General features: G+C 48.0%; 1 protein-coding gene across 3 annotated transcripts in view; it reads left to right on the forward strand.

Moving 5' to 3' along the window:
- The window catches only part of tsen15 (TSEN15 tRNA splicing endonuclease subunit), a 92255-nt gene extending 88979 nt beyond the window's left edge, over positions 1-3276 (forward strand). For 2 of the 3 annotated variants that reach the window (XM_072511597.1, XM_072511595.1), the window contains exon 4: positions 2368-3276. In XM_072511597.1, the coding sequence (XP_072367698.1) occupies positions 2368-2557 (190 nt within the window). In that variant the 3' untranslated portion in view covers positions 2558-3276. The remainder of the gene's footprint in view (positions 1-2367) is intronic. The other variant, XM_072511596.1, reaches the window with a different exon arrangement.
- The last annotated feature ends 24314 nt before the right edge of the window (positions 3277-27590 follow it).

Raw genomic sequence — 27590 nt, forward strand, 5'->3', positions numbered from 1 at the left:
TACTTGTGACAATATGCGATTTTCATTTCATTTCATTTTCATTTCATTTCATTTCATCATGGGAGCACTGTACAGTAGTTTCACCCAGGCAGTGAACCCTGATCCAAGCCCAAACCACCCTGTACCTCTGAGGTACTTCCACTCGACTTGTAAAAAAAGTACCTGGATGAGCACTTGGCACGTCAGAATATTCAAGGCTATGGGCCAAGTGTCCGCAAATGAGATTAGACAGGCAGATCAGGTGTTTTTCATGTGTCAATGCAGACTCGATGGACCTATTCTGCGTTGTATTATTCTATGATTCTGACTCTGTCGAAGGCTATTTCTGAATCCAGGGAGATGATCACTTCTGGTGTTCTCTCCCCGGATGAGGTAATACACGTTTAGCAGGCGCCTGATGTTCAATGTTAGCTGCCTGCCCTTGACAAAGCTAGGATTTCCGTATCTACATTGAGTAGCGAGACACACTCAGCCAGATCGTTGTCTTTTTTGGTATCAGCAATATTGAGGTTTGCGCCAGTTTGTTGGCAGAGAGCCCCTTACCTGTAAGTCTGCGAACATGCGCCCTCCCCTAGTGCCGGGCCAGTGCTCGGGTGAATGTTTTGTAGAAGTCCGCCAGGAATCCATCTGGCTCGGCGCCTGCCCCACCTGAATGGAGTTGATGCTCTTCATGACTTCCCCCAGTTCTGATGGTGTTTCCAGACCCTGTCTCATATACACCCCCACGACTGGCATGTCCAGTCCGTCGAAGAACTGCTTCATCTTCGAGTCCCACTCGACGTGTACAGCCTCCAGTAGAAGTTCTCAAAAGCCTTGTTGATCTTTCCGGCTCTGCTACCAGCCTGCCGTTGTTGTCCCTAACCTGCACTATTTCCCTAGTGGCTGCCTGCTTTCTCAGCTGGTGAGCCAACAGGCGTCTGGCTTTGACCCGGTGCTCATAAAATGTCCCTTGTGTCTGGCGGAGTTGATGCACTTCTTTCCTCGTGGAGAGCAGGTCAAAGTCCAATTGTAGCTTTTTCCTCTCCACCAGAAGCTCAATGTTCAAGGCTGCGGAGTACCGCTGGCCCACCTCCAGTATGGAGTCAGCCAGTTCCTGCCTAGCCGTCCTCTCCTTCCTGCCTCTGCGCACCTTGTACGCTATAATCTCCTCTCTGATCACAACCTTCAGTGCCTACCAGAACATGAAGGGTGAGACCTCCCTATTCTGGTTGTTGCTAATGTATCCCCCATATGGCCTGTGATATCATTTCGCACAGTACCTATCAGCAAGGAGGGCCATGTCAAACCTACATAGGGGCCATTGGGTCCAGCCCATCTCCAACCTCACATTCATGTAATGCAGTACGTTTGTTCCACCCAGCCCTTTCTTACCTGCAGTCGGTCCGTCTCCCTCAGTCGTGTCTCTCGGCAGAAGACTATGTTGGCCTTCATACTTTTCAGGTGGGCGAAAACTCTGGACATTTTCACTTGGCTGTTTTGTGAGAGCCACCTTTCGTGCGTCCCCTCAGCACATCCCCTTCATCAGAAGTCGTCATCAGTAAATTCTGTCAAACTGGAAGTCAGTGCCAGCGAGCTCATTTCTATTTCTCTAATGTCTGATGCCTTGGTTAGCACTGTTTCTTCACAGCACCAGGTTCAATTCCCGCTTAGGTCACAGTCTGTACGTTCTCCCCATGTCTGCGTGGGTTTCCTTCCACAAGTCCCGAAAGACGTGCTTGTTAGGTGAATTGGACATTCTGAATTCTCCCTCTGTGTACCCGAACAGGCGCCGGAGTGTGGCGACTAGGGCATTTTCACAGCAACTTCATTGCAGTATTAATGTAAGTTTACTTGTGACAATAATAAAGATTATTATTTAATGCAGTGTCAATATGCTTCCAGTATAAGTGCTGCACAGTCAGTCCTTTATGAGTAGTGTATATTGATTTGCCTTTTCTGAAACCAATGCAAGGTTCTTCAACCTGTGCTGAACTTTAGCTTATTTCAACTGAATTATTAGTATTAAAAATGTTTTTTTTAAATTCTAGTTTATCAAATAATCCACCACTTATAGTTTAAGAGAAATATATCAATCTAAATGGTCGTATTTTTAAGAAACGAACACTGAATTCCTTATAAAATCTGAATTTGGACAATTCGAAGATGTGTGTTTCTCCCACTGAGAATGGTGCTTGCCACCGTTTATTTGGGTCCAAGAAAGAGGGCATCAGGTTTTTTATTGTTCAAAATGGCCTAACATCTTAATGGACTGACCTGACCACTTTAGGACTTTTGCATGATATGAAAACACAATTTGTTTTGTTGTTTATTCTTTGCGCAGACTAGGCAACCCATGAGATTTTAACATTTGTTGATTTTGTTTTTAAGGATTAGAAGAATCATGGAGTGTGTCTGTGACCAAAATGAAAAAGAGCTCACTTTGGCCATTGTTGACTCGGACTCAACTGTGGTGTATTATCAACTTACCAATGGGTTTGTTGTACCAGACCCACCAGACGTTGTCGAAGAGGTGGACAGCAAACAATGCAAAAAGAGGCGACGGAAGTTTCAGCGATGACCCATGTTCATTTTGACAGCTTAATCGGTTATTTTTCCTAAAGAGAGAAATGTGTTAAATCTCTGCAAAAAGAAAAAACATGATCCATTGTCTCAGGGGTTATGTCCTGTATTTAAAGGTGTCTCATGGCCTTGCCTATTACTTTCATTATGAAGGCATTGATTGATAATGGCTGATTCAGTGTTAATCTTGGTTGAATTCATCAGCTTCAATTTAGAGTGTGACTAAATGATTTTAGGAAGGTTAATCGACATTCCACCATTGTGATGTACAACAATTTTGATTGTTTAAAATATATATAAATTATACTTGAGTAATTTATATTATTTTTTTTACTGTTAGGGTTACCATCTTCCTTTTCTCTGTCAAGAGAAATTGCCAAGACAAATATTGGAAGCACTTTCTGCATTTTGATTCCACTGTTGACCTCCTATCTCGCAGGCTGCTATTCAGTGCCTGTTACAACATGAAGCAGCAGCATTAAAAAAAACACTTCTGCTGAAAGGACAATATAGGCAATTCTGCTGACAAACTTGTGTTTTACTGTTCTGATCTGGTGTGCTCTGGATGTCTTTGAGTCACTGTCTCATCATACACTAAACCAAATTCACTACACTTATGAATAGCAAGGATAAACAATGTGGAGGTCGTTTCAATCTGTACAGCTACAATCTGCAGCTGCAATCTATCACATTAAAAGAGTGTCTTAAGCAGATTGATTCACGCTCAAGTGGTGCTTGTCTTCCATTAAAACTAGCTGGGATTTTGTGCACTGAGGTGAGACACTAATCTATAAAACAGTCAAAGAAAAACAGGGTTGTATCTATTTCTGATTGGGGTGATTGATGTCGAAAGAAGCTATCCTGCCAGTCATCCGTGTCTGGGATAATTGGTGTGTGAAACAAGGAGAGTAAAGGATAGAAAATAAAATACCAATTTAAAAGCACATTGTACAGTCAAGTGTATAAGTTACTATGACATATATTTTTCTTCTAAAATGTGTGGCCTTGATGTACTTTTTTAACTGGAGTAGGTGTGGTTTTTAACACCAGGGCAATGTTTTACAATGGGTTTTATGGCCTGTAATTAGTAAATTTGGCAATTCCCAAAGATATGTTATGAGAATTTGTAGAAATATGCACTTGTGCAGTCCTATTGCAAGAGTCTCATTGTTGCTGACAGGATGAGATTGTCGTATTCCACATAATTTTTCAATTCGCAGAATCATGGAATTGTTACGGTGCAGAAGGAGGCCATTTGGCCCGTCATGTCTGCTCTCAGAATGAGCATTATGATTGAGTACCATTCTCCTGCCTTTGCCCCTTAACCTTGCACATTGTTTCTATTCAAATAATCATCTAACACTCTCTTAAATGTCTCCATTGAAACTGCTTCCACCACAATTCCAGGCTGTGCACCCCAGACTCATACCACTCGTGTGAAAAGGTTTTCTCTCACATTGCATTTGCTTCTTTTGCAAATTAATTTAAATCTCTCCACTAGCATTCTCGATCCTTTTACGAATGGGAACTCTTTATACCTATCTACTTTGTCTAGTCTCCTCATGATTTTGAACACCTCTATCAAATCTCCATTTAACTTTCTTCTCTCCAAGGAGAACAGTCCCAACCTCTCCAATCTATCCTCATAACTGAAGTTTCTCATCTCTGCAAATCTCTTCTGCACTCTCTCCAAAGTTTTCACATCTTTCCCATAGTGTGGCGCCCAAAACTGTACACCGTATTCCAGTTGAAGTCTAGCTAGTGTCTTGTGTATGTTCAGCATTATCTCCTTGCTCTTGAACTCTATGCACCTATTGATAAAGCCCAGAATACTATTTGCTTTATTAACTGCACTGTCCACCTGTTCTGCCACCTTCAATGATCTATACACATATACAACCAGGTCCCTCTGCTCCTGCACACCCTTTAGAGTTGTACCCATTATTCTATATTGTCTCTCCGTGTTCTTCCTACCAAATTGAATTCAATTTCATCTGTCACCTATCTACCTACTCCACTAACTTGGCTATTTCCTTTTGACGTTCAACGACGTCTCCTCGCATGTTTCCAAGTTTTGCATCATCTGCAAACTTTGAAATTATCCCATGCATGCCAAGATCTGGATTATTAATATATATCACGAACAGCAAGGGGCCCAATACCTATCCCTTAAGAACTCCACTACAAACCTTCCTCCAGCCTAATAAATATCCATTAACCATTACTCGCTATTTCCTATTACTCAGTCAATTTTGTATCCACATTGCTACTGTCCATTTTATTCCATAAACTGTAACCTTTCTCATTACTTGTGTGGCACTGTATCAAATGCCTTTTGGAAGTCATGTACATCACATCATCCTTTTGCTATTTATGTGCCCATAGAAGACATTAGGTTTCCCCTTATGTTGGCTGTCAGTCTCTTCACAATCCCTTTCTGCTTCTCTTATTTGTTGCTTCATCTCATTCTGTTTTCAGCTTGATTCTCAACCGTATTTTCTTCTTGAAACCTGTTACAAGCACACTTTTTCTTCTTAATCTTAATTTCTATCTCCTTTTTCATCCAGGGAGCTTTGCATTTTTTTGCCCTAGCTTTTTATTTTTGAGGGAATATACCTTGATTGTGCCCAAAACATTTCTTCTTTAAAGGTAGCTAACCCATTGTACAGCGACCGTTTTCCCTGCCAACCTTAGGTTCCATTCTATCTTCCCCAGCTCCCTTCTTTCCCATTGAAAACTGCTCTACCCCAGTTCATTATGCTTACTCTGGATTGCCCATTACCCTTTTAAACAATCATCTTAAACCTGATGTTACAATGATCCCTGTCTTCTCAATGTTCTCCTGACAGTTGATCTTCCTTGGCCCAGCTCATTGCCAAGAAGCAGGTCTAGCAGTGCCACCTTTTTTGTTTAATTAGACATCGAAATCATAGAATCCCTACAGTGCAGAAGGAGGCTATTGGGCCCATCGAGTCTACACCAATGCTCCGAAAGAGCACCCTACCGAGGCCCAATCTCCCACCCTGAAATCTGTAACCCCACCTAACCTAAGGACACTTTAGTATGGCCAATCCACCTAACATAACATTCTGCTGTAGAAAATTCTCCTAAACACACTCTGGGAACTCTTGTCTCTCTCTGCCCTTTACACGACCAATATCCCAGCATATATGCAGGTAATTAAAGTTCCCCATTATAACTATTCTGTAATTTTTGCATCTTTCTAATTTTACTCCAGATTTATTCCTCTACATCCTTCCCACTAGTTGGTGGCCTATAGACTACACCGAGCAATGTGACTCTGCCTGAGGTTTAGCTCAGTTGGCCGGACAGCTGGTATGCGATGCAGAGCAAGGCCAAAGTGTGGGTTCAATTGCCGTATTGCCTAAGGTTTTTCATGAAGGCCCCCTCCCGCCTTCTCAACCTTGCCCCTCACCTGAAGTCTCGGGTTAAATCACCTGAAGAGGACCTTTTTCAGGATGGCACCATGTAACTAGTGGAGTGTCACAAGGATCTGTGCTAGGGTCACGATTATTCACAATATGTATTAATGACTTGGACAAGGGAAGTGGAAGAACTATTGCCAAGTTTGCAGATGACAAAGGGCAGCACAGTGGCGCAGTGGTTAGCATTGCTGCCTCACGGCGCCGAGGTCCCAGGTTCGATCCCGGCTCTGGGTCACTGTCCGTGTAGATTTTGCACATTCTCCCCATGTCTGCGTGGGTTTCACCCACACAACCCAAAGATGTGCAGGTTAGGTGGATTGGCCATGCTAAATTGCCCCTTAATTGGAAAAATGAATTGAGTACTCTAAATTTTTTTTTAAAGTTTGCAGATGACACAAAAATAGGTGGGAAGGCAAGTGTGAGGATGACACAAAGAGCCTACAGAGGGACATAGACAGTTGAGTAGGCAAAAACGTGGCAGATGGAATACACAATAGGAACATGTGATGTTATGCACTTTGGTCGGAAGAATAACGGTGCTGAATTTTATTTAAGTTGAGAACACTGCAGAAAGCTGCAGCACAGAGGGATTTGGATGACCTCGTGTATAAATCACAAAATGTTACCTTGCAAATTCAACATAGAATTAGGAAGGCAAATTGAATGTTCGCCTTGATTTCAAAGGGAATGGAGTATAAAAATGGGGAAGTCCTGCTAAGACTATACAAGGCACTAGTTAGACCACGCCTGGAATACTATGAGCAGTTTTTGTCCCCTTATTTTTTTTTGATAAACAATTTTATTGAGGCATTTTGGCATAATAAACAAAACAGTGTGCAAAGAACAATAAACATAGTGCAAAAACCAGCTCCCCTACGACAAGGACCCGCCTAACTATCGCCCTAATCTACGTTGCCCTAACCCTCCTCCTGCTCTCTTCGTTCCCCCCCCCACCCCCCTGCTGACGATTAATATTCCGTGAAGAAGTCGATAAATGGTTGCCACCTCCGGGCGAACTCTGACAGTGACGCTCTCTGAGCGAACATAATTTTCTCCAGACCGAGAAAGTTTGCCATATCCAATAGCCAGGCCTCCGACTTCGGGGGCTTTGAGTCCCTCCATGCCAGCAGAATTCGTCGCCGGGCAACCAGGGAAGCAAAGGCCAAAACGTCAGCCTCTCTCTTCTGGACTCGCGGGTCCTCCGGAACCCCAAAAATTGCCACCTCTGGACTCATCACCACCCTTGTTTTCAGTACCCGGGTCATAACGTCCACAAATTCCTGCCAGTACCCCCTGAGTTTTGAACATGCCCAGAACATCTGGACATGGTTCGCTGGTCCTCCCGCACATCTGGCACACCTGTCCACCAGTCCAAAGAATTTACTCATCCGGGCCACTGTCATGTGGGCCCGGTGGACGACCTTGAATTAAATCAGGCTGAGCCTAGCGCATGTTGCGGTCGCGTTAACCCTGCTCAACGCCTCTGCCCATAAGCCCTCTTCTATCTCACCTCCAAGCTCCTCTTCCCACTTAAGCTTCAGCTTCTCAGTCTGTGTCTCCACTGCCCCCATGAGTTCTTTGTATATATCAGACCCGACCCTCCCCCACCCATCCACTGGACACTACCCTGTCCTGGATCCCCCTAAGTGGCAGGCATGGGAAGGATGGAATCTGTTTGCGCAGAAAATCCCACACCTACAAGTACCTAAAATCATTCCCTCTCGCCAGCCCAAATTTCTCCTCTAGCACCTTCATGCTCGGGAAGCTCCCTTCCAAGAACAGATCCCCCATCCTCGCAATCCCAGCCCTCCGCCATGTTCGGAACCCACCGGCCATATTCCCCGGAGTAAACCGGTGATTGTTGAAAATTGGGGACCAAACTGATGCTCTCACTTCCCCCACATGCCTTCTCCATTGGTCCCAGATCCCAATGTCACCACCACGATAGGGCTGGCGGAGTACCGTGCCGGCGGGAGCGGCGGGCGCCGTAACCAGGGCTGCCAGACTGGTGCCCCTGCACGAAGCAGCCTCCATCCGCCCCCAAACCGACCCCGCACCCACCATCCACTTCCTTATCATAGCTATGTTGGCCGCCCAGTAGTAATTACTAAAGTTTGGCAGCTCCAGCCCCCCTTCTCCTCGGTTCCTCTCGAGCATCAATCTCCTCACCCACACAAATCCCATAATAATTTTATTGACCTTCTTAAAAAGGGACCGCGGAATAGAAATGGGGAGACACTGGAATATGAACAGGAATCTCGGGAGGATCGTCATTTTAACCGTCTGTACTCTCCCTGCTAGTGTCAGTGGGAGCGCATCCCACCTCCAGAACTCGACCCTCATTTGCTCCACCAACAGAGATAAGTTCAACTTGTGCAACCGGCCCCAGTCAGCGCCACCTGTATCCCTAAGTATCTAAAACTGTCCCCCTACTAGCCTGAACGACAGCCCCCTCAGCCGACCCTCCTGGCCCCTCGCCTGGACTACAAACAACTCACATTTTGCCATGTTCAGTTTGTACCCCAAGAACTGGCTGAATTCCCTCAGAATTCCCATGATTTCATCCATCCCAGCTGCTGGAGCCGTGATGTATAAGAGCAGGTTGTCGGCGTATAACAAAATTATGTTCCCGCCACCCCGTACCAGCCCCTTCCAACCCCTAGAAGCTCTCGGCAATTGGCAACGGCTCTATTGCTAGCGCAAATAGCAGTGGGTAGAGGGGGCACCTCTGCCTTGTCCCTCGGTACAGTCTAAAATAGTCAGACGTCATCCTAATCATCCTTACATTAGCCTCTGGAGCCTGGTACAACAGCCTGATCCAGTCGATAAAGCCATCCCCGAACCCAAATTGTCCCAGCATCTCCCATAAATAGTTCCACTCAACCCGCCAAAAGCCTTCTCGGCATCCATTGCCACAACTACCTCTACCTCCCTTCTCTCCGGGGGCATCATGATCACATTCAGCAGCCTTCTTAGGTTGGCCACCAGCTGCCTGCCCTTGACGAACCCGGTTTGATCTTCCACAAACACAGTCCTCAATCCTAGCAGCCAAGAGCTTGGCCAGTATGTTTGCATCTACATTGAGCAGAGAGATCTGCCTAGAGGACCCACATGACTCCAGGTCTTTGTCTCGTTTCAATATCAGGGAAATGGTGGCCTGTGAAATTGTCGGGGGTAAAAATCCCTCTGTCTCTTGCCTCATTAAAAACCCTAACCAGCACCGGCCCCACTATCTCAGAGAACTTTTTATAAAACTCCACCGGATACCCATCCGACCCCGGGCTTTACCCGATTGCATGGCCCTCAAGCCTCCCAATATTTCTTCGGTCCTAATCGGGGTCCCCAGCTCATCTACCAACCCTCTATCCACTTTTGGGAAGGTCAGTCCATCCAGAAAGCGCCTCATTCCCTCCGGCCCAGCAGGGGTTTCCGAGGTGTAAAGCTTCCTATAGAAGTCCCTGAACACTTTGTTCAGATCTACCAAGTACCCCCCCCCCCCCCCCCCCCCCCCCCGTCGACTACCTGCCCTATTTCCCTGGCCGCCTCCCTCTTCCTCAGTTGCTGTGCAGCATTCTACTGACTTTCTCCCCATGCTCATAAATCGCACCCCTCGCCTTCCTAAGCTGCTCCACAGCCTTACCTGTGGACAACACCCCAAACTCAGTCTGTAGCCTTTGTCGTTCCCTTAAAAACTCTACCCTCGGCGTCTTCCCATATCTCCTGTCTATCTGTAAAATCTCCTTCACCAGTCAGTCCGTTTCTGTCCTGTCCGTCCTGTCCCTATGTGCTCGAATTGAGATCAGCTTCCCTCTCACCACTGCCTTCAGCGCCTCCCAGAGTACCGCAGCTGAGACTTCCCCAGTGTCATTGACCTGCAGGTAGTTTTGCATACATTTCCTCACCCTCTCACACACCGCCTCATCCGCCAACCTCTAGCCTCCATTGAGGGCGCTGAAAGCTTTCCTTACAGACCTGCAGATCAACCCAGTGTGGAGGATGGTCCGAAATAGCGATCGCTGAATATTCTACGTCTGTCACCCCCGCCAGAAAATCCCTGCTCATGATGAAAAAATCAATTCGGGAATACACCTTGTGAACCTGTGAATAGAATGAAAACTCCTTCCCCGTCGGCCGACTAGCCCTCCATGGGTGAGCCCCCCCCCATTTGCTCCATGAACCCCCTCAGTTCTTTTGCCATTGCCTGCACCTTACCCGTTTTTGAACACGACCGGTCTAGGCCGGGGTCAAGGACTGTGTTAAAATCACCCCCCATAATCAGCCTGTGCAAGTCCAGGTCAGGATCTTCCCCAGCAGTCTCTTAATAACGTCCACATCATCCCAATTTGGGGCATACACATTGACCAAAACTACCCTCATCCCCTCGAGCTTGCCACTCATCATGACAAATCTGCCTCCCCATCCGAGATTGTGCTACCCATCTCGAATTGCTCCCGTTTGTTAACCAAAATTGTGACCCCCCCTGGTTTTAGTGTCCAGCCCCGAGTGGAAGACCTGGCCAATCCAGCCCTTCCTTAATCTGACCTGGTCAGCTACTTTCAGATGAGTCTCCTGAAGCATTATTACGTCCGCCTTCAGCGCCCTCAGATGGGCGAACACACGTGCCCTTTACCGGCCCATTTAACCCTCTAACGTTCCAGGTGATCAGCCTGGTTGAGCCCCCCCCCCCCACCGGCCGATCAACCATCTCCTTTCTTGGGGCTGCCCCTAGCCCCTGTGTCGCGCTTCCCCTGGCCCACCTCCTGGCAGCCCCCAACTTCAACCTCCTCCATGTTACCAAACCCAAGTTCCTCCCTCATCAGCAGATCAACTACCCCCCCCCCCCCAGCAACAACAGCCTGTAACCTAACCCCTGCCATAAACCAGCTATATACACACCCCCCACCTGGCTTCCATAGACCAGCTCACCCAGCTAGCCTGGTGACTCGATTCCGGCACCAACAAGTCTCCCACCTATTGTTCCCTCTGACCCATCCCCAAACCAGCCATCCTCGAGCAATTGCTCTGAAAAAAAAAACAAGGAACAAAGAAAACCCCGACGCTAGTGAAAATCAAGTAATACAAAATAAGTAATAGGCTTATTTCCAACCACCCCGATCAGAACACAAAAAGCCCCCAGCACCAATTATGTTAACTTCCTATTTTCCAACGAAAACTCGAATACAGAAGAACAAAAACAGGACACAAGAAAAACCTGTAAACATCGCTTCGTAACTTTTAAACTTAAGTCCAAAAGTCCTCAGTTCGGCACCAGACCTTCTCTCTTGGCGAAGTCCATCGTGTCCTCGGGCTCCTCAAAGTAATGGTGCCGTCCCTCGTGCGTGACACAGAGGTGTGCCGGGTATAGTAGCCCAAACTTCACTTGCTTCTTAAACAGAATCTCTTTGACTTGCCTGTAGCCTGCCCTCCTTCTGGCCACCTCCAGAAGGTCCTGGTAGATGAGCAAGACACTATTGTTCCAATTGCAGCTCCGCGTGCGATTGGCCCACTGTAGCACCCACTCCTTGTCCAGGAGCCTGTGGAACCTGACCACTATCGCTTGGGGGGTGGGGGGGGCGCTCGCGGCTGCCTCACCAGCGCTCTGTGCGCCCTGTCCACCTCCAACGGGCGAGGGAAGACATCATTCCCCAACAGCTTCTGGAACATGTCTGCCACATACGCGGCGGCATCCACTCACTCAGCCCCCTCGGCAGACCAACGATTCTCAAATTCTGCCGACAGGACCTATTTTCTAGGTCCTCCACTTTTTCCAGAAGCCTTTTTTGCTTACGATTCTTTCAGCTTCTTAATTCCATACACCTATACCTGGAGTCAGTGGCTGAGTGCCTATGTCTTCAGATCCAGCGCTCAAAAGTACAAAAAAGGTCAGGGGGAAAGGTCCAAAAGTCCGACCGGAGCGAGAGCCACCAAATGTGCGACTTACTCCCTCTTTGCTGCGACCGGAATATATTTCTAAGGAAATATATATTGGCATTGGAGGTTGTCCAGAGAAGGTTTACTAGGTTGATCCCTGGTATGGAAGGATTTTCTGATGAGAAGAGGTTGAGTGGATTGGGCCTGTACTCAGAGTTTAGAAGAATGAGCAATAATCTTATTGAGACATATAGGATTCTCAGGGCGCTTGACAGGGTAGATGCTCAGAGGATGTTTCCTCTTGTGGGAGAGTCAAGGACCAGAGGGCATAATCTTAGAGTCATTGGTCACCCATTTAAGACAGAGGTGAGGAGGAATTTCTTCTCTCAAAAGGGTAGTGAATCTGTGTTATTCTTTATCGCAGAGAGCTCTGGAGGCTGAGTCGGTAAGTATGTTCAAGGCTTGAGATAGACAGATTTTAATCAGTAAGGGAATTGAGGGTTCCACGAGGTCGCTCAGCCACACCCCCTGTTTCGGTAACCCTGAGTCTATCCACGCCAGCAAAATCCGTCTCCGGACTACTAGGGAGGCAAAGGCCAAGATGTTGGCCTCTCTCGCCCACTGGACTCCCGGGTCTTCTGGCACTCCGAAAACTGTCACTTCTGGACTCGGGGCAACGTTCACCTTCAGTATCTCGGACATAACGACAGCGAACCCCTGCCAGAACCCCCTCAGCTTTGGACAAGCCCAAAACATTTGGACATGGTTCGCGGGCCTCCCTGCGCACCGCCCACACCTATTCCCCACCCCCTCGAAGAACCTACTCCTTTGGCCACCATCAAATGTGCCATACGGACTACTTTGAATTGAATAAGGCATGTCACATGAAAAGGATGCATTCACTCTAGTTGGAGCTTCCTCTCAAAACGCAGACTCTACCTCCCTCCCCAGCTCTTCCTCCCACTTCCGTTTAATTTCTCCTATCAGGGCTCCCATCCAATCCATTAGTTCCTTAAATCTCCAACACCATTCCCTTGCCACCATCTTGTCCTGCAACCCCGGGGGCGGCAGGTCGGGAAAGGACGGCACCTGCTTCCTGACATAATCCCGTACCTATAAGTACCGAAACCCATTCCCGCTGGGCAGCTCATATGCCTCTTCCAATTCCTCTAAGCTCGAAAACCTGCCCCCCCCACAAATAACCCCTCAAACAGTTCAATACCCGCCCGCCACCACCCCAGGAACCCAGCATCCAGCCCCCACGCCAGGTGCAAATCTAAGATTCCCACAAATCAGTGCTCAGACCGATGCACCCTCCAACCGCTGGTGCTTCCACCATTGTCCCCACACCCACAGGGTCACCACCACCGGGCATGTGGAGTACCTGGCTGGCGAGAACGCAGAGGCAAAGTCAACAGTGCCCCTAAACTAGTGTCCAGACGCTGCCTCTATCTGCTCCCACACCGACCCCTCCCCCTCTGCCCACTTCTGGACCATGGCTATATTAGCTGCCCAGTAATAGTTCATTAAATTTGCCAAGGCCAGCTCCCCACCGCCCACACGTCCCCTTCCAGCAGCACTTTCTTTACCTGTGGGGATTTCCACACCCACACAAACCCCGAAATTAAGGCACTAATTTTCCTAAAAATGGCCTTTGGAATAAAGATCAGAAGGTTCTGAAAAAGAAATAAAACCCTCGGAAGCACCGTCATTTTCACAGTCTGCACCCGCTCTGCCAGCGTCAGCGGGAGCACGTCCCATCTCTCAAAATCCCCCTGGATCTGCTCTACCAACCGCGCGCCAGAATCAATTTGTGTAATTGTTCCCATCCCCGCGCCACCTGAATGCCCAGGTACCTAATGTTCGTCCCCACCACTTTAATTTAGTGTATCCAATTAATTTTTTCCAATTAAGGGGCAATTTAGCGTGGCCAACCCACCTAGCCTGCACATCTTTGGGCTGTGGGGGTGAAACCCACGCAGACACAAGGAGAGTGTACAAACTTCACACGGACAGTGACCCGGGGCCGGGATCGCACCTGGGACCTCGGCGCCGTGAGGCAGCAGTGCTAACCACTGCACCACAGTGCTGCCCGTCCTCACCACTTTAAACGCAGCTCGCCCAGCCTCCTCTCCTGTCCCGCTGCCTAGAGCAGGAAGTCATCACTCATCCCCATGTTTAACCTATACCCAGAAGGGCAGCACGGTGGCGCAGTGGGTTAGCCCTGCTACCGCACGGCACCGAGGTCCCAGGTTCAATCTTGGCTCTGGGTCACTGTCCGTGTGGAGTTTTCACATTCTCCCCATGTTTGCGTGGGTTTCGCCCCCACAACCCAAAGATGTGCAGGTTAGGTGGATTGATCATGCTAAATTGCCCCTTAATTGAAAAAAATGAATTGGGTACTCTAAAAAAATGTTTTAAATTTATACCCAGAAAACCTGCCGACTTCCTCTAAGATGCTTATGATCTCCCCGATATCTCCGATTGGGTCCAAAATTTAAAGCAACATATCGTTCGCGTATAGCGAAACCCTATTCTCCACACACCACCTCCCCCCCCCACCCCCCGCACTATCTCTTTCCAACTCAGTGACGCTCTAAGCGCCATTGCCAATGGCTCTATTGCCAAGGCAAAAAGGAATGGGAAAGTGGGCACCCTTGCCTTATTCTGTGGTGCATCTCAAATACCCCAAAGTCACCCTATTCACCCTCACTCGCTACCGACACCCTGTATAACAACCGGACCTAATCAACAAATCACTGCTTGAACCTGAAACGCCCAGTACTTCCCACAGATACTCCCATTCTACCTGATCAAAGGCCACCTATCCCCTATCCCTATCTACCCCCTATCCCTCCCGGCGTATTATCATCACATTCAATAAGCGCCTAATATTAGTCAACAGATGCCTCCCTTTAAAACCCCATCTGGTCTTCCCCTATGACCCCCGGCACACAGTCCTCAATCTGCGAGGCCAAGGCCTTTGCCAACAACTTGGCATCCACATTTAGCAGCGTTATCGTGCGATAAGACCCTCACTGCTCCGGGTCCTTGTCCTTCTTCAAAAGTAAGGATATCGAAGCCTGTGATAACGTAGGGGGAAACTCCCCCTTCTCCCTCGCCTCATTGTATTCCCTTACCAGCAGGGGCCCCAGATCCCCCCCAAAAATTTTAATAACATTTTACCGGGAATCCAGCTTGGCACGGGGCCTTCCCTGCCTGTATTGCCCCCATACCCTCCATCACCTCAACCAGTCCAATGGGGGCCCTCAGCCCCTCTACCAGGTCCTCCTCAACTTTGGGGAACTCTAACCTGTCCAGAAATCGCCACATTCCCTCTCCTCTGCCCGAGGGCCCCGATTCATATAGACTCTTATAGAATTCCTCAAATGCCCCATTCACCCCCACCGGGTCCTGAATCACCCTCCCCCTCCCATCCTTCACCATTCCGATCTCCCTCGCTGCCTCCTGCTTCCTAAGTTGGTGGTCCAGCATCCAGCTCGCCTTCTCCCCATATTCGTGCACTGCTCCCCTGGCCCTCCGTAACTGCCCCACTGCCTTCCCCATACACAACAACTTGAACTCCATCTGGAATTTCTGGCGCTCCTTCAACAACCCTGCCTTCGGGGCCTTTGAGTACCTCCTATCTACCCGCTGGATCTCCTCCACCAGTCTAGCCATCTCTGTCCACTCCATTCTATCCCGAAGCGCCCATATCGATATAAACTCCCCCCTGACCACTGCCTTAAGCACCTCCCATAACGTGACAGCGAAACCTCACCGGTGTGATTCAGCTCCACGTAACCCCAAATGGCAGCCCTCACCCGCTCGTCCAACTCCTCATCCGCTAGCAACCTCACGTCTAATCTCCAATGCAGGCGCTGGACACCCCACCCGCTTCATTCAGAGACTGCAATTGTCGAATACCCTGAGACGATCATCCCCGCCAACAAAGTCTTATCCACCACAAAGAAATCGATCCGCGAGTACACCCTGTGCACGTGGGAGAAGTGCAACAATTCCTTCGCCCCCGACGTCTCAAACCTCCACACCCTCCATGCGCTCTATAGACTCCTTTAGTTCCTTTGCCACCTCCCTGATTGCAGACCCGACAGGTCCAATCTCGGCTCGTTAACCGCATTAAAATCCTTCCCCCCCCGAATCTGCTATTATATTCCCCACCTCAAATGCTACCCGCATATTTATCACCACTGCCACCCACCTCGTCTTCATGTCTAACCCTGAGTGAAAAAGCTGACCTACCCATCCCTTCATTAACCTAATCTGGTCCCCAATCTTCACATGTGTTTCCTGTAAAAATGCCACATGCGTCTTTAAACTCCTCAGATGAGCGAACACATGCAACCGCTTGACCGGCCCATTCAGTCCTCTCATGTTCCATATGACCAGCGTGATTGGGGGCACCCACCCCCCCCCTCCCCTGCCTATTAACCATAGGGGGGCATGGTAGCACAGTGGTTAGCACAGTTGCTTCACAGCTCCAAGGTCCCAGGTTCGATTCCCCGCTGGGCCACAGTCTGTGCGGAGTCTGCACGTTCTCCCCGTGTCTGCATGGGTTTCGTCCGGCTGCTCCGGTTTCCTCCCACAGTCCAAAGATGTGCAGGTTAGGTGGATTGGCCATGATCAATTGCCCTTAGGTTAGGTGGGATTACTGGTTTATGGGGATAGGGTGGAGATGTGGGCTTAAGTGAGGTGCTCATTCCAAGAGTCAGTGCAGACTCAATGGGCCGAATGGACTCCTTCTGTACTGTAAATTCTATGAATTCTATGATTAACCCCTGGGCCAGCCCCTGGCTTGCGTCTTGTAGCTCATCAGGCCCCCCTCAGATGTCCACCATCACCAACTCGCACTTTATTGCACTTCAACTGCCCCACCTCCATCAGCAGTCTCCCCGTTAAATTTTTAAAAAATAATATTTATTGTCACAAGTAGGCATACATTAAGACTGCAATGAAGTTACTGTGAAAAGCCCCTAGTCGCCACATTCCGGCACATGTTCGGATACACTGACGGAGAATTCAGAATGTCCAAATTACCTAACAGCACGTCTTTCGGGACTTGTGGGAGGAAACCGGAGCACCCGGAGGAAACCCACGCAGTCAGGGGGAGAACGTGCAGATTCCACACAGACAGCGGCCCAAGCCGGGAATCAAACCTGGGGCCCTGGCGCTGTGAAGCCAGAGTCCAACCCTCCCCTAAACAACACAACAATCCCATCCTCTAACCACCTGTTCACCCCCCACTGTGCTCACGTGAACTAGCTCACCCATCTAGCCTGGCAGCCCCCGCCCATGGCAACAGCATCCTATCCCCCATTGCCAACCCCACGCTCCACCCCTCACACACTTTCCTTGTGCAAAGAGCAATAATAATGAGAAGAAGACAAAATGTGTACTCACCCCCTCCGGTCCTCCGGCCTCCCACCAAAGAACCCCATAGAAAAGATAAACGGCCCCTGAGAGAGGAGAGGAGAGGTTCTCCCACTGAACATCACCCCCAAAACAGAGCACAAAGCAATACAACACAAAGAGGGGCAGGGAGAACCAACACCACCTCACACTTCCTCCAAAGTTCAGTGTCCTCCCTCTCCTGCCAGTTCATTATCTCTCAAAAACTCCGTCGCCTCCTCCGGTGTTCCAGAATAATACTCACGGCTGTTGTGGGTCACGCAAAGACAGGCCAGGTACAGCATCTCGAACTTCACCCCCTTCTTAAAGAGGGCAGCCTTGACCCGGTTGAATCCAGCTCTCCTCTTAGCCAGTTCCGCACCCAGGCCCTGATATATCCAGAACTTGTTACCTTCCCAGGTACATCTCCTCGTTTGCCTGGCCCACCACAAGATCTCTTTATCTACAGACTGTGTAGCCTAACCACCATCGCCTTTGACGGCTCAATCGCCTGTGGCTTCCTCATCAGTGCTCTATGCACCCGGTCGACCTCCAGGGGCTGGTCGAAGGCACCTTCTCCTATTAGCTTCTCCAACAACTTGGCCACTTAAGAGCCTGTGTCCACTTCCACGATGCCTTCAGGCATTCCCATTATTCTCAGATTCTGCCTCCGGAAGCGGTTCTCCAGATCTTCCACTTTCTCCTTGGTCCATTTAACATCACAATTTCAGCCGCCAACGAGGTAAGTTGTCCCTTGTGCTCCCCCAACGCCTACTCCACTTTCTGGATCGCCTGGCTCTGGGTCTCCAGCCTCAACTCCACTGGGTTGATCCCCGCTTTCAGCAGGTCCACCACCATCGCCAGGTCCGCCCGAGTCTCCCTCCTCTGTTGGCTGAATGTTTGGTTCAGAAAGTCCACCAACTGCTCCGTCGACCATTGGGCTATTAGGGCCGATCCCTTACACTCCGCCATCATTTCCTGAGTCAAATGAAGAGTTTCTTGCTCTTTTAGCTCCTTCCTTCTAGACCCACTTCTGGTCCGTGGATGCATTTACCAGCCTCAACTGTGGAATATAACTGTCTTTCGCCACCTCTGCACCTCTTTTCTCCAAAACATCCACCTGGCAACCGGGGAAAAAACCACCTCGAGCGGAAGCTGCCAAATGTGTGATTCTATGGCCGCCACCGGGGGTTTCGACCCCATTTTTTAAAGCAGTAACCATTAGATCTAAATTCTCCAACAAGAGGAAACATTGGGCTGGATTCTCTGATTTTGAGACTAAGTGCTGACACCATTGTGAAAACGGGGGTCTTTTACGACAGGAGAACTGGCGTCAAAAGGCAACCGATTGCCCGTTTTGCTGGGGGACAGCAGGAAACCAGCATAGCTGCCGATACGGTCCCCAGCACGTCCGGTTCAGAGGCTGCGAATGCGCACGGCGGTGGCCTGAAGTGGCCGGCCCTGCTCCATGGCGGATTTAGTCCTTGGACCTGGACCGCCAAAGTGGCGCCCTTCTCTGAATGCTTGCGCGCCCCGCACCACATTACTCCCAGCCCGAATGAAATCCCCTCCTGCCCACCGATCGGCCTCCCCCTTCCCCCCCCCCCCCCCCCCAACTGTGGCCATGCCAGACTGAGTCCGCAGCCACCACGCGAGGATCCCGGACGGTGTGAGCACATGTAACTCACACCATCGGAAATTCAGCCAGTCGGCAATGGAACATCGCGGGGCGGGCCTGAGGCAATGGCCTGAGGCGGTGATTACTTGGCGCAGTGTACTCCTAGAGTATGCCAATTTCCAGGGCGTGGAGAATTCAAAAACTGGCGCCACTCCCGATTTTGGCGCCAAAACGGATTCCCCGCCCCCTTGCTGAACGCGATTTCAGCATCGGGGAGCTGAGAATCCAGCCCATTGTCTCCCCATCCATCCTGTCAATACCTCTCACAATCGTAAAGGTTTTGATCAAGTTGCCTCTTCCTCTTCCAAACTCTAGTGGATACAAACTTAACCTTTGCCAATGCTTCCTCACAAGACAACCCACCAACACCTGGTATTAGTCAAGTGAACCATCTCTGAACTGCTTCTAACACATTTGCATCTTTCCTTAAATAAAGAAACCAATACTATACATGATACTCCATGTCCCTCTGTAGCCTCCTTCTGTCCTCTTCACAATTTACTTTCTTACTGATCTTTGTGCCGTCAGCAAATTTAGCAACCATTACTTCAGGCCCTTCTCCAAGTCATTTATCTAAATTGTAAAATGTTGAGGCCCCAACATTTGATCCCTGTGGCACACCACTCATCCTGCCAACCAGAAACACACCCAATTATGCCAACTCTGTTTCCCATTAGCTAGTCAATCTTCATCCATGCCATATGTTACCCGCTGCACTATAAGCTTTTATTTTCTGCAATAGTCTTTGTGGCAGCTTGTCAAATGCCTTCTGGAAATCTAAGTTCAATACATCCACCGGTTCCTCTTTATCCGTAGCACATGCAACTCCTTCAAAGAACTCAAATAAATTGGTTAAACATGATTTCCCTTTGACTCTGCCTGAGGGTTAGCGCAGTTGGCTGGACAACTGGTTTGCGATGCAGAGCAAGACCAACAGGGTGTGTCCTATTCCCGTAGTGAACCTTGCACTTCGCCTGAGGTGTGGTGACCCTCAGGTTGAATCACCACCAGTCAGCTCTCCCCCTCAAAGGGGAAAGCAGCCTATGGGACTATGGAGACTTTACTTCTACTAGTGCCTGTGTAAACAGAGCCCAAACTACATTTTGTCACTGCATAGTCATAGCCCACGTAATACTTTGTTACAGTGTTCATGTAGCCCACACTATTGTAACTGCTCAAAAAACATTTACAATATAACTTATCTTTTAAATTCCATCCACTGGCTATTCCCTAAATATTAAAGAAAATGCATATATTTTGCAACCTCAGCACCTCCTAATGCACAACTACTGAAGACCTTTTGTCACATGGAGGAATGGAAATGTGGCAGCTAATTTTCACACAACGAGATCCCATACAGTAAGATGATTTGGTCTTAGTGATGCTGATTGAGGGATAAATATTGGCCAGGATCCAAGGAACAACTCACTAGCTCTTTGAAGCTCTGCCATTGAATCTTTAATGCCCACCTAGAGGATAGAGGGGGGCCTCAGTTTAATATTTAATTCAAAAGATGGCACTTGTGACAGTGCATTTTCTCAGTACTGCACATGTGTCAGCCTAGATTGTGTGTTCAATGCTCTGGGCTGGATCTTGAATCAGTAAGCATTTGACTCTTCAGGCCTGCTCCGCCATTCATTATGATCATGGCTGATCATCAATTTCAATACCCTGATCCCGCCTTCCCCCCATATCCCATGATCCCTTTAGCCCCGAGAACAAACCTAATTCCTTCTTGAAATTACACAATGTTTTCATCGCAACTACTTTTTGTGGTAGTGAATTCCTCACCGACTACTTCAAAGATCTTCCCAACCATCAAACAATCTTGAGTGGGGTCATCTGCTGCTGATTGTGCCATATCCAGTACCATTTATACTCGAATGTATGAAATAGAAGCAGAAGGAGGACATTCGGCCCATGGAACATGCTCCTCCATTCAATAAATTCATGGCTGGTCTGTTTTGTGTTGATCTCCAGATTCCCATCCAACTCTGATAACTTTCATTCTCTTGCACAACAAGAATCTATCTACCTCTGCCTTAAATATTTTCAGCAACCCTGCCTCCTGAGGCAAAGAGTTCCAATTTCACACAACCCTCTGTGAGAAAATATTTCTCCTCATATCTGTCCCAAAAAAGCAGCCCCTAATTTAAAACAGTAGCCCAAGTTCTGAACTCACCCGCAAGAGGAAACATAATTTCTGATTCTACCTTGTCTATATCATTTAGAATCTTATATACTTCAATCAAGTCAGTCCTCACTCTTCTAAACTCCAGTAGAAACAAGCCCTGTCTGTCTAACCTTTCCTCATAAGACTATCCACTCATTCCAGGTTTCAATCCAGTAAACCTCTTCCAATGCATTTATATCTTTCCTTAAATAAGGAGACCCAAGCTACACACAGCACTCGAGATGTGGCCTCACCAATGCCCCATATAACTGAAACATAACACCCTTGCTTTTATGTTCAATTCCTCTTGTAATAAAGGATAGCATTCCTTTAGCCTTCTTGATTACAGGCTGCTCCTGCATGCTAACACTTTGTGACTTATGCACAAGAGCACCTAGATCCCTCTGTACCTCAGCATTCTGCAGTCATTCTCTATTTAAGTAATACTCTGTTTTTTTATTCCTCCTGACAAAATGAACAACTTCACATTTTTCCACATAATACTCCATCTGCCAGATTTTTGGCCACTCACTCAACCTATCGATATCCATCTGCAAACTCCTTATGTCCTCTTCACAACATACTTTCCTATCTTTTTGAAACTCCTCAGATACTGAAGATCTCTGTGCCTGACTGCCACAAGGCCTGGACAGCAATGATGTTTGGGCTGATAAGTGTCAAGCAACATGCGTGCCTTCCAAGTGCTAGGCAATGAAAAATGAAATGAAATGAAAATCGCTTATTGTCACAAGTAGGCTTCAAATGAAGTTACTGAGAAAAGCCACGAGTCGCCACATTCCGGCGCCTGTTTGGGGAGGCTGGTACGGGAATCGAACCGTGCTGCTGGCCTGCCTTGGTCTGCTTTAAAAGCCAGCGATTTAGCCCAGTGTGCTAAACCAGCCCTGCAGACCACGTCTAACGAGCGATTCTATCCAGTTACCCGTTGAACATTAAATTCCCTAGCGTGAACATGTTGGGGGTTACTATCGACCATAAATGTAACTAGTGCAGCTAAATACAGTAACCAGAAGGACAGAGGCTGTGAATTCTAAGGCGAGTAAGTAATTTCCTGACTCCTCAAAGTCTGTCCACCATCTACAAGGCATAATTCAAGTGCATGGTAGAACACTCCATTTGCCTGAATTAGCACAGCTCCTTAAACACTCAAGATGTTCGACACACCTCGGACGAGGAAGCCTGCTAGACGGATACGCTATCGGCCTGCCACCTTAAACATTCATTCCCGTCACCGCCAGTGCACAGTGACAGAATGTGTACCATCTACAAGATGCACTTCGACAGCACCTTCCAATCTCCCAACCTCTACCATCTAGAAGCACAAGGACAGCAGATGCATGGGAACACCATCAAAGTTCTCTTCCAAGCCATTCACCATCCTGACTTGGAATTTTTTCACCATTCCTTCACTGTCGCTGGGTCAAACTCCAGGAACTCCATCCCTAGCAACACTGAGGGTGTATCCACACCACAGGGACTGCAGCTGTTCAAGAAGGCAGCTCACCACCATAACAATTAGCAATGGACAACAAATGTTGGCCTTGTTAGTGAGGCTCACATCTCAAGAATACATGAAAAAGATCTTTATTAAATTAATACCACATCATAGTAAATACATGGGCTAAAAGTTTAAGGTTGAGGGAATGATTGTGATCTGATAATTTTATTGCCTGAGATGGCTTTTTTGAAAAATCGATCTATTTTGTTCCATTCCCCTACCCTTTTTCTGTGTCAGGTTTTTCTGTCTGAAACATGTATCTTTTGAATTGTTGTGCTAGATCTTCTCTCCATCAGTGTTTCCTCGAGAAAATGCCATCTTTGCACGGAATAATATCCAGCTGTTGAGATCTTTTGCCCTTATTTTAGCCATCGAAGCACCTCATAATTTACATATCCCTATTCAATTTCTTCGTGACCATTCTGGATGTAGTGAAATGAGCTGTAATATTCTAGTCGGTCCTCATCACTAGACAGCACAGTGGCACAGTGGTTAGCACTGCTGCATCACAGCACTAGGGACCCGGGTTCAATTCAGAACTTGGGTGAACGCAAGGAAGGTGCTTTTGAGCATGAAGCATTTGCTGTGTGCTAATTGTGCCTCAGACTCTATGAAAACCCTGATTTGGATTAAACTTTGGCATGGTGGCACAGTGGTTAGCATTGCTACCTCACAGCTCCAGGGACCCGGGTTCAATTCCAGCCTTGGATGACTGTGTGGAGTTTGCACTTTCTCCCCGTCTCTGCGTGTGTTTCCTCCGGATGCTCCGGTTTCCTCACACAGTGCAAACATGTGCAGGTTAGGTGCATTGGCCATGATCAGTGCGCGGGGTTACGGGGAAAGGGCAGGGGTGTGATCCTAGGAAGCATGCTCTTTTGGAAGGTTGGCACAAACACGATGGGCAGAATGGCCTCCTTCTGCACTGTAGGGATTCTATAGACTCTATTCCATCTGATACCTCATAATCTCATTTTTGGATTCTAACCCGTTCTCTCAGTTTCTCCGCCTCCATCACATCTGTTCCGAACATGCTACCTTCAAAAACGATACTTCTGACATGTTTTACTTTTTCCTCAACCAAGGGTTCGCCCCGCACTGTGATTGATAGGGCACTCAACCATGTCCGACCCATCTCCCACGCCTGTACCCTAACTCCTGCCCCTCCCGCCCAGAACCATGATAGGGTTCCCCTTGTCCTCACTTTTCACCCCACTAGCCTGTGCATTCAAATGACCATTCTCCACCTTTTCTGTCAACTCCAGCATGATACCGCCACTAAAGATGTCTTCCCCTCACCTCCTCATCAGCATTCTGTAGGGACAATGCCCACCATGACACCCTGGTCCACTCCTCCATCTCCCCAACTCCTCATCTCTTTCCCACAGTTCCCTCCCATGCAGTCACAGTAAGTATAATGCCTGCCCTTTTACCTCCTTCTTCCTCACAGTCCATGGTCCAAACATTCTTTTCAGATGAAGCAACATTTTACTTGAACCGGATGCAATTTGGTCTATTGTATTCACTGCTCCCAATGTGATCTCCTCTACACTGGGGGGACTAAATGCAGACTGGGTGACCATTTTGCACAACACCTTTGCTCAGTCCTCAAACTTGACCCCAACCATCCCGTTGCTTGCCATTTCAAGACAGCATCTTGCTCTTAGGCCCACTGTGGTATTAACATGACCGTAACACCGACAAGGGTTAATGAAGTGTCTGGAATAGCCACTAGAGGGAGCTACAGTTACAAATATATACGGCAGTGATGCTAAGCCTTGTGGGAGAGTGTGTGCAGGTATTATACTTCCTGTGACTGCATGAGAGGGAACTGTGGGAAAGAGATGAGGAGTTGGGATGATGGAGGAGTGGACCAGGATGTCATGGTGGGCATTGTCCCTACAGAATGCTGATGAGGAGGTGAGGGGAAGACATCTTTAGTGGCGGCATCATGCTGGAGTTAACACTACGATTGACACACCCTTTGCCCTTTGTCTTATCCCCATTGACATCTTTGTCAAATATCTCCTGAGCTCACATCTATCTCTGACCTTCTACTTTGCTCCATCTGCTCCACCCCCTCTTAAACAGTATAAAATCCATCAAGGGGGTCATGTCATGTGAGTGCGGGGGTGGCTACATTTTCACGAGCTCTGGCTTTGCTCGTATTTCAATCCTTTATTTTATCCTAGGGCACATTTTATAGTTGTCTTTTTTTGGGATATATATCTTGCACTAGGTCCCTGGATGTCCTTGAATGGAGATCAACAATGAGGAGCAGAGTTAAATCGTAGAGTACCCTCGTTTCAACATGGTGGCCGGAGTTGGCTGGCATGGGGCCCAGTTTGCAGTTGCATTGTAACTGGTGAGGGGGCCATCACCCTGGCGGTGCTGTGTGCATTGGGATGATGGCAGTCATTCTTGATCAGGATCGCGACTCCATGGTGCAGGTCTTTGGAGCTCACCTTGAGAACTGTGAGGTATTTTTGGGAGAAAGGTGGAGGCGTAGGAGATATTTCTTGTATTCAACAGAGCACTTTCCCTTGTAAGTGCCGACCTTTGATTAGCTGAGATACTGCTGCATAGTGTGTTATCTATTCTGACTGGTTTGGGAGGTAGGGGCCGGACAAGGAGTGTTCATGAGCCTGGTTCTTGGTGAGAAGTAGGAGGCGAGATCCCGATTGAGTTTGACAAATTGGCTGTCATGCTTTAGTAATCTTAATCTGGAGGTTGGGAGTATCAGGTCCAACAGAGCACAGGGTATCCGGCCTTTGAGGACTGGGGTCGGTTGAGCTCATGACCTCTGGCCCAATATTATCTTGCTCTTGATGCTTATCACGAGGGGTTGAAGGTCGCTGATCATGCCAAGTCATCCTCCCGGCTGTGCCTAGGATATGGATTACTTGGGTATAGGGTCGGTGGCATGGTGGAAGTGAAGGTGCTTCTTTCATTGGCATCTGCGAGAGCCTGAGGATTGTTCGATGATCGTAAATGGTGTTATTATCCTGTAATTCCTCAATAATCTTGGACGTTACTCTTTTGTGATTATCTTGTTGATTATTTGTTGTTCCTTTTCTTCTGCAAGGGATGCAAGGTGTGAGCACAAGGGCGAGAGTCGCTTGTTATCCTGTTTTAGCAAAAGTCATATTGACTCGATTATATGGAATGTGGTCTGTGCACAGTTTAACTCCTGTTTTTTATTATGTGCTGTAATCCTTGTGGTTATGGGAAGGCAGTGCTTTTTGGACACCCCTTATGTACAGGCAGTAACCAGTGGGGTACCACAGGGATCGGTGCTGGGACCCCAGCTATTCACAATATATATTAATGATTTGTATGAGGGAACAAAATGTAACATCTCAAAGTTTGTAGATGATACCAAATTAGGTGGAAGGGTGAATTGTGATGAGGATGCAGGGATCCTACAGCAAGATCTGGACAGGTTGGGCAAGTGGGCAAACCAATGGCAGATGCAGTATAATTTGGATAAGTGTGAGGTTATTCATTTTGGAAGCAAAAACAGGAAGGCAGATTATTACCTGAATGGTTGTAAATTGGGAGAGGGGAGTGTGCAACGGGACCTGGGTGTCCTTGTGCACCATTCGCTGAAGGTAAGCATGCAGGTGCAGCAGGCGGTAAAGAAGGCTAATGGTATGTTGGCCTTCATTGCACGAGGTTTCGAGTATAGAAGCAGGGATATGTTGCTACAATTGTACAGGGCCTTGGTGAGGCCACACTTGGAGTATTGTGAGCAGTTTTGGTCTCCTTCTCTGAGGAAGGATGTTCTTGCTCTCAAGGGAGTGCAGCGAAGGTTTACCAGACTGATTCCAGGGATGGCAGGACTGTCATATGAGGAGAGATTGACTAGGTTGGGATTGTTCTCACTGGAGTTCAGAAGAATGAGGGGGGATCTCATAGAGACTTATAAAATTCTAACAGGACTAGACAGGGTAGATGCAGGGAAGATGTTACCAATGATGGGTGTGTCCAGAACCAGGGGTCACAGTCTGAGGATTCAGAGTAAACCATTTCAGACAGAGATAAGGAGACATTTCCTCACACAAAGAGTGGTGAACCTGTGGAATTCATTACCACAGGAAGTAGTTGATGCTAAAACTTTGAATATATTCAAGAGGTGGCTGGATATGGCACTTGGGGAGAATGGGATCAAAGGCTATGGGGAGAAAGCAGGATTAGGCTATTGAGTTGGATGATCAGCCATGATCGTGATGAATGGTGGAGCAGGCTCAAAGGGCCAAAAGGCCTCCTCCTATCTTCTATGTATCTATGTATCTATGTCATGATCGGGAAATATTAGAAACTTGGGTCCAGAAATGGGATCCAAAATGTAGCTGGCAATTTAGGGGTTAAGCAGACTAAAAGAAAAGACTGCTAGGAGCAGACTCAGAGGGATACGCCCACAGCCTGAGTTACCTTATCCCATACTTAATCTCGTTAACAGGATACCCCAGTTCAGCAAGGATGATCTGCTCAAGATCCATTGTTTGACAAACCATTATCCCAGCCCGGGGGTTTCCCGATGGCATGGGGCTGCCCCACAATGAGAAACCCCATTGACCAGCCAGCAAACGGAGCATCCCACTTGAGTGCTGAACCAGAAATCTGGCGTAGCGGGATGGAGAATCCAGCCCCTGATCTTTTGTGTAAACGGGAGTGGACAATCAAGCAGTCCAAATTACAGTTGATAAGTTCCAATCTGGACATCCCAGAGGAGGACCTTTGTTTGAAGGTCTGAGTGGATCTTAGAGAGAGAGAGAGAGAGAGAGAGAGAATCAATTTGAACAGGCAAAGGGAGAATGATGTAAGCAGCCATCAAAGAGGTCATGAAGAAAAGCCACAAAGAGAAGGCTTTGGAAAAGGGTTCTGAACGAATGACCCTAACAGAAGAAATATTTCTTCCAATATGCAAGTGTTGCCTTT

The sequence above is a fragment of the Scyliorhinus torazame genome, chromosome 7, assembly GCF_047496885.1.
Source record: "Scyliorhinus torazame isolate Kashiwa2021f chromosome 7, sScyTor2.1, whole genome shotgun sequence".
Classification (NCBI taxonomy): Eukaryota; Metazoa; Chordata; class Chondrichthyes; order Carcharhiniformes; family Scyliorhinidae; genus Scyliorhinus; species Scyliorhinus torazame.